The 12,594-nt window shown below is 32.9% G+C and overlaps 1 protein-coding gene across 1 annotated transcript in view; it reads left to right on the plus strand.

Annotated features, from left to right (window-relative positions):
• The window catches only part of LOC108764458 (receptor-type guanylate cyclase Gyc76C), an 88,495-nt gene that overhangs the window by 72,064 nt on the left and 3,837 nt on the right, over window positions 1-12,594 (plus strand). Inside the window, exons 3-16 of the mRNA XM_018512720.1 lie at window positions 2,257-2,563; window positions 4,283-4,429; window positions 4,697-4,890; window positions 4,966-5,125; window positions 5,347-5,501; window positions 5,648-5,938; window positions 6,044-6,304; window positions 8,136-8,207; window positions 8,269-8,437; window positions 8,553-8,702; window positions 8,837-9,176; window positions 9,287-9,410; window positions 9,509-9,607; window positions 11,948-12,092. Coding sequence (XP_018368222.1) covers window positions 2,257-2,563; window positions 4,283-4,429; window positions 4,697-4,890; window positions 4,966-5,125; window positions 5,347-5,501; window positions 5,648-5,938; window positions 6,044-6,304; window positions 8,136-8,207; window positions 8,269-8,437; window positions 8,553-8,702; window positions 8,837-9,176; window positions 9,287-9,410; window positions 9,509-9,607; window positions 11,948-12,092 — 2,614 coding nt within the window. The remainder of the gene's footprint in view (window positions 1-2,256; window positions 2,564-4,282; window positions 4,430-4,696; window positions 4,891-4,965; window positions 5,126-5,346; window positions 5,502-5,647; window positions 5,939-6,043; window positions 6,305-8,135; window positions 8,208-8,268; window positions 8,438-8,552; window positions 8,703-8,836; window positions 9,177-9,286; window positions 9,411-9,508; window positions 9,608-11,947; window positions 12,093-12,594) is intronic.

The following is a 12,594-nucleotide window of genomic DNA, read 5'->3' on the forward strand; positions in this document are numbered from 1 at the left end:
CCGTCACTAGTTTATAATCGCAGCACGTGGGTCTGCGTAAGCTAATTTTTTTATGATATATCACGCTCGCAAGAGTTGACTGAAAAACAAGTGTTTCTCTGTCTAGAAATTATCGATGCGTCAATGTCGAGAAAAAGAGCTAGGCGAAAATGGTAGCAGACTCGTTATGCGGAGGGAAAAATTAAAATGTGGAATATGTATTAATAAAATTATCAATTTCTTGATATCTGCTAATCGTGATTCACAGTTTACCTCTTATTTCGTAATCTCGGTACCATTTTATGCAAAAAATACTTAAAATGATACGGATATACATATATTAGAAATTATTTATTATTTTACGAGCCTTACAATTTGTGATGTATTGATGAATCGCTAAATTTTATTGTGTCTAGTAATAGCGAGAATCACTATCCTCAATTTATTTGGGTATTTTGGACGTTCAGATGTAATCAATGATTTATCAATCAATGATTTATTAATCAATGATTTATTTTTTTATTATAAAATATAAAAATAAAATTTAATGAGAAAGAAATATCTGCAATGGTACATAAAAATCCACTGCCATCGATAATACTAGTCACGACATGAAATATTTGCTTTCGGCGATATTTCTCTCTTTCTTTCGCGCTCTTGACTCACATATAATATTGTGCGTCATTTAAAGTTAGGCCAAGGGCTACCAGAAACTGATTGTTAATGAAAAATCGACGATGAGTGGACGTGTTACATTATACTTGCCGCGATCATGCCGCTGAAAGGCATTATTATTATACATCCCGGATTCCCACGGATAAAGAAGGATGGTCTGCAAAAAAAAATGAAAGGAGTGGCGCGGCTCGGCTCGGCGGTGGTCGCTAAAGAAGAACTGACCCTCACGACTGTCACGTTTAATTTATATGTTAATGAAGAACGCATGTCACATTTCAGCCGCCCCATGCACCTCTTTTCTAGGTACGTAAGTGCGCGCGAAGAGACTCGCCCCGTTCATTCCACTTCTTCTCCTCCTCCTCCTCCTTCTCTTTCCCTTTGCTCTTTTCTTTATACATCTGCCCTCCTTCGCCTTCGGGTTTATATTTAACCGCACCACACACCATGGCACTCGAGTAATGCAGCTAACTTTGCCGCGTTACTCGCCGGTACATCCCTGTCTCTTTCTCCTTCTCTTTCTCTTCCTCTTGTCTCATTTCGGCCATGCCCTCCTCCTGCTCCGTTCCTCTTCCTTTTTCTTTTCCTTCGCGGCGGTCCGTTTTGTCTTTTATTTTCTTCTCTTTTTTTTCTTTCCCCTTCGCGGCTACGCTCGTTTTCGTTGTGCCAACGAAGAACGGAGCAATCCGGGCGCCGTAGGTACGAATCATGCACGCGTTCCACGTGCACTCGTTCACTTTCAAAGAAAAGGGCGGACTGCATCACATGTTTCTTCCCACGTTGCAATTGCCCTTGTACAAATCCCTGAAATTACAGGAATCGATGAACGACGCAGTTATATATCATAAATTATCCAATCGATTATCTGTCATCAAAATAGTTATATTTTTTTTCATGATTCTCTGTTTTTTCTTGTTTAGGAGTGTACTTTAAAGTAAAAATGTACGAAGTGATTACGTAGGAGAAATCTGAAAAGCTTACGCTCTCATGTAATGATTTATTCTCTCAATTTTCAAAGTTCGTGTATACACTCCTGTACAGAGGAGTTTCACACACACAACGTTACTATAAATTTACAATCCATTGATCCAAATGTGCATTTGAATATCTTACGCAATAAGATGTATAGATTTTAGTTGTATGCTAAATATATGTATATTTATAGGGATCTTTATGTACTGTTATAAATTGACGTACGCAGACGTGATAATCGCGAATATAATGAATTTGATTAAACGTGTTGCGGCGTCGCTAAATAAATGGTTTGTGATCCAACGAATTTGAATTGATTTATATCTCCGAGCCATTTAAGAAAAGCTAAACAAATCATTAAAGATAACCTTTCGGAGTGGAATCGCAATAAGGGGCTTCGCACAATAAAAGGAACAGGGAACAGAGAATAAGAATTTCAATCTATCAGAAATCATGTATTGTGGAATACACACTGCGTATTCCACAATACATGATTTCTGATAGATTGAAATTCTTATTCTCTGTTCTCTGTTCCCTGTTTCTTTTATTGTACGGAGCCCCTAACGAAGCCAGAAAAAATCCGTCGAAACGTCAAAATGTCGCGCGAGTACACGACGATCGTTCTACTTGCAGAAATGTTCAGATTACAAGGCTTCAAAAGTGAAGACCTTCGTAAGGACCGAGCCACCGGACACACAGGTAACTAAATCGGTGATTGCCCTACTACTGCACTATGGTTGGAACAAATTCTCTATTGTAACCGAACGCGCCTGGTCAACGGTCGCTCATTCACTTCAGCAACAGGCGGCTAAGAACAACCTCACCGTAAACCATTACAAAACCGTCGAGGATCGACACACGTGCTGCGAAGAGAGACTACCGTGTTGCCAAGTCAGCGTATGGTTCCAACTTATACAGGAGACGAAAAATATGACCCGCAGTAAGTCCATATTTCTTTATTTATTTTTACGCCGGATTGCGAGACGCGATCGTCGAAACTTTCGGCGTCGTCTACAATACACGGAGTAAGAAGTAAGAGTAAGAAATTGACCAATCACAGTCGATGTGAGAAGAATAATCGACTGTGATTGGTCAATTTCTTACTCTTACTTCTTACTCCGTGTATTGTAGACGACGCCTTCCACCGCAGCAGATTGAAAAGTTGCGATCAAATGTAAGTCTCTTGAATTTCGTCTATAACAATTCAGCGATCGTCTCTTGGAATCTGGATTTCGTCGATTTCAAATTCAAATCCACTTGTGTACCTATAGACTACAATATATATTCATTCGCTAAGGAACATAAACAAGAATCGTTTTCAACTTGAAAAAAAAAATATAATATAAATATATAGACGAGTCACAAAGTAAACGTGGTTCCAATAAAAACAACACAATATGTTTGAAAGGCATATGCCACGTGCGCAAGATAACGGTAGCGCTTTATTTAAATTTTATTATTATGTATCAAATATAAAATTTAAATAAATCGCTACCGTGTGTGTGTGTGTTATCTTGCACTCGTGGTATATGCCTTTCAAATATATTGTGTTATAAATATATAATAGATTTTATATTTATAGTATTTATAAAAAGTATATTGCATCAGTTATAGAAATCAGTTAGGGAAATCTTACTTAAATAAAGAAAGACATACATTTTATCAAATTTTATTACTGTTTTAATACTCTTATTTTATGCTTTGATATTGTTAAAATTTAAAATTAAAATTAGCAATGAAATCTCAAATATTAGTAGCTTTTATTTGCTTTCAATATTGCATATGGCGTTCTTAACACGCTCAAGTATATCATCAATTGTTTTTCAATTTATTATTTGAGAATATATAATTTTTTTAGGAAAATAAGTAGAACCCAAACAAATATTAAATGAAATACATGTATAAGCACGTTACGTAGCTTATCATGACAGTGTTTCTAAAAAATAAAGATACAACGCTTTTTTATTGCGAGTTTTCGATGGAATTGCATATTTAAAGATTCGTAAAAAATAAACAATTCACATTTTTTGCCGCTGGGATATAAAAACACCTCAGATGACTATTCTGTTAATAGCAGTTTTTTTAAGTTGTCGATGATATTTGATTACTATTGATACAAACATGATTGTAGAGAAGTGAGATGAATAATACATTTGCGTAACATATATTGTTGACGTTTATAGATAAAAAATATTTATAATTAACGTTACTATTTTTTAAAATATTGATAATATGACACATTTCAAATTGTATTAAAATAAGCGTTGTAATAACTGTATATTAAGTAATTTTTTAAGCCGAATAATAGATAATATGAATTTTTTTAAGTTGGATCATTTTATGCACATAAATAACTTGAAAGAAAGTGAAGAACTTAATGATTTACTTATATTTTCTATTTTATGTTTCTCAAAGGGTGATGTAATATTTTCAATTGATATTACATATTTTATATATGTATATAAAATATATATATTATATGTAATATACATAATATATATATTAACAAATATACATATATATATGATTATAAAGTTATTTTGTACACATGCGTAATATATTGAAGAAGAAACATTTTTGTTTATATAACAGTTACATAACAATTACCATAATATTCTTTGTTCCATTCAATACAAAATATTTACGATTATTGCTTCAGTTTACATTTTCCTGGGAACGCCAATGTCACTGATAGATATGATGAATTCAATGCAAGGCCAAAGACTGCTGGATAACGGAGAATATATGGTAATATACGTGGACATGATGACATATTCTCAACGTGAAGCACAGAAGTATTTGTGGAGTAAGTGAATCTAGGGAAGCTTATCAAACGTTTATGTCGGTGAACAGTTGTATCGATAAGTCGATTGCGTAATCATCAGAATCTTATGCTATTTATAACGTACAAATATAATATTACAAAATTAATCTCTTAGTAAATTCAAAGCTAAATTATTGTGTATGCATACACATTTTTTAATTTTAAACTTTAAGATTTATTATCTAAAAGTCTTGCATAACAGTTATGTCTCGATTTCACAACAGTAACAACTTGTTATTATTGATACAGAACCCGATCACTACAATAATTTGAAAAATTGTCTCGAGCCGAAGGATTTTCTGAAGAGAGCACGTTCACTGATGGTTGTAGTGTCGACACCGCCGACGAGCAATTATGAAGAATTTACCAAGAAGGTCCGATACTACAGTACCATAGATCCCTTCAATTTCCATGTTCCTGAACTTCTCAAAAAGTTTGAAAAGGTATTTTTAGATAGTAGATTAATCGTAAATGTTCGTACCACGTCATTTTTATTATATGCTTAATCTCCGTTTCAGTATGTATCCATTTACGCGGCATATCTTTACGATTCTGTCAAGCTATACGCGGAAGCTTTAGACCAATTAATACGAGCTCATCCGGATCATTCTATCGAGAATCTGGCCAAAAATGGCACTCTTATAGTCGAGACAATTATCAAAAGACATACATATTACAGTAAGTAACTATAATAATATCAAATAGATATAATCTATATCGATAGAATTAATCTCAAGTGGTTCGCATGATTTAACGCTCGACATACCTATAATACGAGAGGAGAGCAATTAGATCGAAGATGAATTGATATAATTCTTAAGTGGAACTCTTCCTTGTTTTTAAACATTGAAGATCGTCTAAAGATATCTTTGTTAAAATTTATCTTTTTTGTTTGTTAGGTGTGAGTGGGGCAAAAATAAATTTAGATAAATTTGGAGACTCGGAGGGAAACTTTTCAGTGCTTGCTTTGAAAAAAGAACCATTCCATACTGATAACTTCTCTTGTGATTATCAGATGTTGCCTGTAGGTCAATTCCAGCAGGGTGAAACTCTAGTGAGTGAGTTATTTATAACGTTGAAAAATTTTTACGATAGTTCAAAAATAGAAAAGACGATCATTCCACATTTAAATCATTGAATTATAAAAATTGAAAGCACTGTGATGATGTTGAGTAAATATAACATATTTACATAATATAGGTGTATAAATCTTGGCCAGGCGCTATAGATTGGCCCGGTAAAAATAAACCTGAAGCAGAACCTGGGTGTGGTTTTCTCAATGAACATTGTCCAAAAGATGACACACATCTTCGCAGTATCATTGTCGCTGCAGCATTAGCTATTTTATTATTTTGCGCCACAGTAGTTACTGTGAGCATATATCGAAGGTGGAAAATAGAACAGGAGATAGAAGGATTGCTTTGGAAGATTGATCCAAATGAAATACATGGTTATCCCCATCTTGATAACATGATGTCCTCCCCTAGTAAGGTAAATAGCGCGAGTATTATCGCAATTGAGATGGATGACAAAGTGCTTGTTCGTGTGTTGACCTCTTGATACATGATGTAAAAAATCAACGTCTTTCAATTACAGTTAAGTTTAGTTAGTGCAATGTCCTATGAGTCGAGATGTGGCGGCCAAGTGTTTGCGCAAACTGGACATTACCATGGTGTAATGGTACGGATAAAGGAGTTAAAATTCTCAAAGAAAAAAGACATTTCACGGGACGTTATGAAGGAGATGCGCATTCTCCGTGAAATTAGACATGGTAATCTCAACTCTTTCATCGGAGCGTGCGTGGAGCCGATGAGGATATTGTTAATTACCGACTATTGTGCCAAAGGAAGTCTTTATGTACGTCATACTGTAATCATGATGACATCCTGTTATTAGTTATTAGCGCCAAGACACTACCGTGTCTTCAGATAATATAGTATTCATATATTATATACATATACAAGAATATTCAATATATTATCATGTACATAAATAAAATAAGAAATAAGATCCGACCGTGTAAATGTACAACATACGTATGGTAGAGAGCGTCAATGATCGATCAAAGTTAGATGTTATAAATACAATATATATTCTTAATTTAAATTTAATTGTCCCAGATGTGACAGTGCGCCGAAACATTCGGACATTAACCATAATCGATCTGAGACGCTAATAATATAAATATGATGAGTCGAAACATCCCAAGTAGAAAACAAACCAAAAATTAGTCAGAAATTGGCCAGGAATTCTAGTTACTAGCTAGTTTCTGGCTAGTTTGACTGGCCAGAAACTGATAAGTTTGGGCAACGCTTGCTTTGCCAATAACTGGACAGTAAAACTGTCAATTTCTAACAAGATTTTGACTGGTATCTGACCACTTTTTGATTATTTTTTAAAGAATTTCTATCTAGTTTCTTAATTTGTTTATTTTATGAATAGTTTTTAAGCAGTTGAGATAACCATTTTCAAAGTAGTTTATGGCTAGTTTCTGATCAGTTTTTAACTAGTTTTATAATAAATTTTTAGTCGCTTTCTAATCAATTTATGACTAATTCTAACTAATTTTCTGAGAAAATTCTAAATAGGTTTAACCTATTCTTAACTAGTTCTTAATCAATTCCCAAGCAGTTTTATAGAAATATAATAATAATTAAATTAATATAATTAAATTAAAGTAATATATTAAACTCTTTACGAATTTGATGTGTTATATACAAATTAAAAATTAGATATTACGAGATATTAGGAAATATTTACATGTAATACTTATATAAGTTATGCATATCTTTCTTAACAGCTGCTTTTATATATTTATATTTTCTTTTTCGTTCTCTTGCTGCTGATAAACGTACATCCATTTTACTTAAATTGTTTAAATATTTACAATTTCACGTTTTGCGTTTTAATTATGACTGACAGTCAAAGAATCGAGTTTTTCTATTACTATAGTATATTTATTTCGTTACTATAGTAACAGAAAAACTCGATACTTCGACTATTAGTCATAATTGTGAATAATTTTCAGTAAATATTAATAAAACGGAATTTCTAAAATAAAAAGTTATACATTAATTAAATTTATTAGTGATAAGAAAAAAAGCAGAAGGAACATACATAATCAACAAATGTTAATCACTTTCTCCTTATAAACAGTAAACAATAATATTTTTTTATTTTTAATTTCTAATATACATATATAATTTAGTTTATACTTACAGTTGATTCTTACCTAGTTTGTGACTAAAAACTGCTCATGAAATACTGCCTAATATTTTCAGAATTTTTGCTGAACAGAAGCTGGACAGCATTTACTTATTATTTTTCTTACCTAGTTTCTGACCAAAAATTGCTCATGAAATACTGCCTAGTATTTTCAAAATTTTTACTGGACAGAAACTGGACAGCATTTACTTATCATTTTTCTTGTTTAGATCCTGACCAAAAACTGGCTCATGAAATACTGCCTAGTATTTTCAGAATTTTTACTGGACAGAAGCTGGACAGTATTTACTTAGCATTTTTCTTGTTCATAACATCTATCTTTGACCGATCATTGGCGCTCTCTACCATATGTATGTTGTACATAAATAAAAGTTACGTACATAGCGTAAATCAATTTTAAAAGTTTAGATAATAAGATAATAAGAAAGAATGAGAAAGAAAATATATGTCGTATGTTTTATAGGACATAGTTGAAAACGAAGATATTAAATTAGATGATATGTTCATTGCTTCCCTCATCCACGATCTTATTAAGGTAAGTATCTTTGAAATTTACACTACACATCATAAAATTTTAATGCAATTTTATTAAACAGGGCATGTCATATATTCACGAGTCTTCGTTGTTAGTATGTCATGGGAACTTAAAGTCTTCCAATTGTGTTGTAACTTCACGTTGGGTACTCCAAGTCTCCGATTTCGGTCTTCATAATATGCGTCATTGCGCTGAATCTGACAGCATCGGTGAACATCAGTATTATCGAAGTATGCGGATATTTATTCTATATTTTTATCAAGTTGTATGTTTCGCGTTATTTTAATTATTATATGAATCAAATTATTATTTGATAATGTTTGATTACTATTTATCCCGTTGTAGACTTATTTTGGAAAGCCCCCGAGCTGTTAAGAAACTCACATGCTCCGATTAAAGGCACTCAGGCAGGAGATATTTATTCTTTCGCCATTATTCTATATGAAATTCTTGGACGCAAAGGACCGTATGGAAATATAAATCTGGAACCCAAAGGTAATTATAAGTGGTAATGTGTGTAACGAGGATATAAATATAACGTAATATAAACATAACGATTAATCAATATTCGACTCAAATTACAAAAAAAATTTATGTGATTATTAATAATTTATTATTAATTATGACAGAAATCATAGACCGAGTAAAAAGATTTCCGGAAGATGGTGAACCACCATTTAGACCCAATTTAAATGTACTCTCCGAGTCGAAAGCAAATTGTGCCGATTATGTCGTTATCACTATTATGGACTGTTGGGCGGAAAATCCAGAACTTAGGCCAGACTTCAAAATGATAAGGACTAGATTGAAGAGAATGAAAGCAGGATGGCATCGAAATATAATGGATCAAATGATGAATATGATGGAGAAGTATGCGAGCAACCTCGAAGATCTAGTCACCCAGCGTACGGGACTTCTCTTGGAAGAAAAAAAGAAAACTGAAGATCTTCTTCATAGAATGTTACCTAAGTAAATTTTCGCAAACTGACATGCTTATCAGTAAAAAATAATAAATATGGCTAAAAAATTGATCTGAATGATAAATACATGTATATTTACAAAGTATTGTTTCATTTTAGGCCTGTCGCGAATTGTTTGACAAACGGTATTGGGGTAGAACCGGAAGCTTTTGATTCGGTTACTATATACTTCAGTGATATCGTTGGTTTTACTGCAATGTCAGCTGAAAGTACACCATTTCAGGTATATATTTTCACATATACATACACACACACACATTTATTGGTTTATAATTAGTAAAACAAAAATATTATTTATGTAATTGATAATTGTGACAACAGGTGGTAAATTTCTTAAATGATCTGTATACATTGTTCGACCGTATAATCAAAGGATACGAAGTGTACAAAGTAGAAACGATTGGAGATGCCTATATGGTCGTAAGTATACTGTTAAAAATTTCGTAATAAATTTAAATATGTAACGGGAGCTTGTGGTTATGTATAATTGAAATGGTTTAATGGAAAACTAAGTTATACAGTGGTCTTAAATGTAATGAATGTGTGCATTAAATTTTATGCAAATCCACATAAAATTTTATGGAAAATACATTAAATTTAATAAAATTTTATGAAAAGTACATTAAATTTCATGTACATGCATATATTTTTCAGTTGCAAAATATATTTTTCAATTGCAAATACATTAAATTTAATATAATATCATGAAATTAATATGTGGTTGAAGTTTGGAGCGATCCTGGAGCAAAAATTAAAGGTAACTACACACTGAAATAACCGACAATCCAAGATCACGCATATATACATGTGTCCAAAAATTTCCAATGTATGTTCAGTTTCAAACGAAGATCGCGGTCCGTGAAGGAAACCGATTGACTAAAAAATCCTGCGAGTCCTCTCGTACTTGCGATCAAAAATTTTCTTATTCGTCCCCGCGTCCTGTGGAAAATCTAAAAGAACGAGAGCGATGTCTGATATCACTGACGATAAAAAAAATAATTCGAAGAGATAACGGTCCCGGAAGCCCTTCAAATAATGGCAACCGCCCGCGCGATCGCCCGTACCTACGCTCGAAAATTTCCTACGCTTGTCTCAGAGTCCGGAACCAAAATGTAAAAGTTCTTGAAAAGGAAAATATATTTTATGACTTTCACTCGCCACATGCTCCAGTATAAGATGATAAATAGTTTCAATAATACTATCTTTGAAGCCATTTTCTACAAATTGTGATTTCGATACTTTCAAAATGCAAACAAAGAATATAGGTTTCATCTTCATCACAACTGTTTTATGCCTTTTATTAAAATCATAAGATTCCAGTATCTAAAAAGAAAAATTTGTTACGAGGTAATAATATACTCTACGATTACAATTATCGTTAAAAATATGGAAACAATACCTCGAGAAGAAATGGCAAAATAGGTATGAACGTTTTTCTACTGAATTATTACATTACTTTCATTGCTTAAATTTTATTTAAAATATTTAGTACCTCTGAAAAGGGATGTAACAGCGATCGTAACATTGATTTATCCTTTGACTTGGTTATTAATTCTGTCCAAAAGCGCAAGAAATTTATATACAGCCTGAAGATTTTTCTGAAAATAATCTTAGATTATTTTCAGAAAAATCTATAACGTTATTAATAAATTTTATAAAAAGTACATAATTGCTATTTAATTGCTAACAATTACCTTGTTCGTTAATGTTACAGCATTTCTTAAATCAATCGCTAATTGCCTGATATGTAAAAAGGCATGACTATACGAAGTATTATGGTCAAGCAGATAAATCTCGAGCAAAGATTGCCTCATGAAATTTATTCCTGGTAATATGTTGAGTGAAATAAATTTCACAGTTTGAACGTATTTCTCATACATAGTCTAAAAAAAACTTTAAAGATACCAATGTTCGCAAATATTTTCATTATCATATCGTATCTTACCTCTAATAATTCTTCAAGTATAAATTCTAAATCAATTATCGTATGGATCTTACCTCGTATATCGTATATCGTATGGATCTTACCTCTAATAATTCTTCAAGTATAAATTCTGAATCAATTATTTTTTTTTTATTCGTCTGTAGTCTCAGACATTACACAAGAACTTTTACATTTTGGTTCCAGACTCTGAGACAAGCGTAGGAAATTTTCAAGCGCAAGTACGGGCGATCGCGCGGGCGTTTGCCATTATTCGGAGGCCTTCCGGGTACACGATCTGAATCAATTATTTTTTTTTATTCGTCTGTAGTCTCAGACATTACACAAAAACTTTTACATTTTGGTTCCGGACTCTGAGACAAGTGTAGAAAATTTTCGAGCACAAGTACGGGCGATCGCGCGGGCGTTTGCCATTATTTGAAGGGCTTCCGGGACCGTTATCTCTTCGAATTATTTTTTTTTATCGTCAGTGATATCAGACATCGCTCTCATTCTTTTAGATTTTCCACAGGACGCGGGGACGAATAAGAAAATTTTTGATCGCAAGTACGAGAGGACTCGCAGGATTTTTTAGTCAATCGGTTTCCTTCGCGGACGATCTTCGTTTGAAACTGGACATACATTGGAAATTTTTGAACACATGTATATATGCGTGATCTTGGATTGTCTGTTATTTCAGTGTGTGGTTACCTTTAATTTTCGCTCCAGGATCGCTCTAAACTTCAACTACATAAATTAATAATATTTTTAACAGTGTAGCATTTTTATCTAATTAATTACGAAAAAAATGATTTCCCAATATTCAATACTTTATTCAGGTTTCCGGTCTTCCAATAAGAAATGGAGATCAACATGCTGGACAGATAGCATCAATGTCGCTGGAATTACTTAATGCTGTTAAGCATCATACGATAGCTCATCGACCTCAAGAAACTCTCAAATTACGTATCGGCATTCATACCGGTAAGAAAAGATTCAGAAACATATATGTACATGTATGTATGCCCGCATATGCACATATACGCACATATATATCATTATACAAGGTGTTCAGAAAGTGCCGGGACACCTGAATATCATGGAAAGTATAAGTATTACAGAAAAGTGTTTCAGGCAAAAGTTGTAGGATTCAAAAAGATCTATTTACTGATCACATCCGTTTGACCTTGGGTGGCGTCGCCAAGTCATTGGAGATTGTTCTTCTTTAATTAGATAAAAGGCATACAACTACGAACGCAAGATATTAGTCGCGAATAAATATATATTTAATAATTAAAAATACATATAGACGCGCGTTTCGGTCTCAATTAGACCATCCTCAGTAATTCTGGACGATATCTGAACTTCAATTCTAATCATCCTTTAAATCATAAAAGGGGGGTTATTCTTGGTCAATTGGATAGAATAATTTTCTTATCACATCCTAGATTTCATACTAGAAATATAGAAACAATGATTAATATTT

The sequence above is a fragment of the Trachymyrmex cornetzi genome, unplaced genomic scaffold (assembly GCF_001594075.2).
Source record: "Trachymyrmex cornetzi isolate Tcor2-1 unplaced genomic scaffold, Tcor1.1 scaffold424, whole genome shotgun sequence".
NCBI classification, from domain to species: Eukaryota; Metazoa; Arthropoda; class Insecta; order Hymenoptera; family Formicidae; genus Trachymyrmex; species Trachymyrmex cornetzi.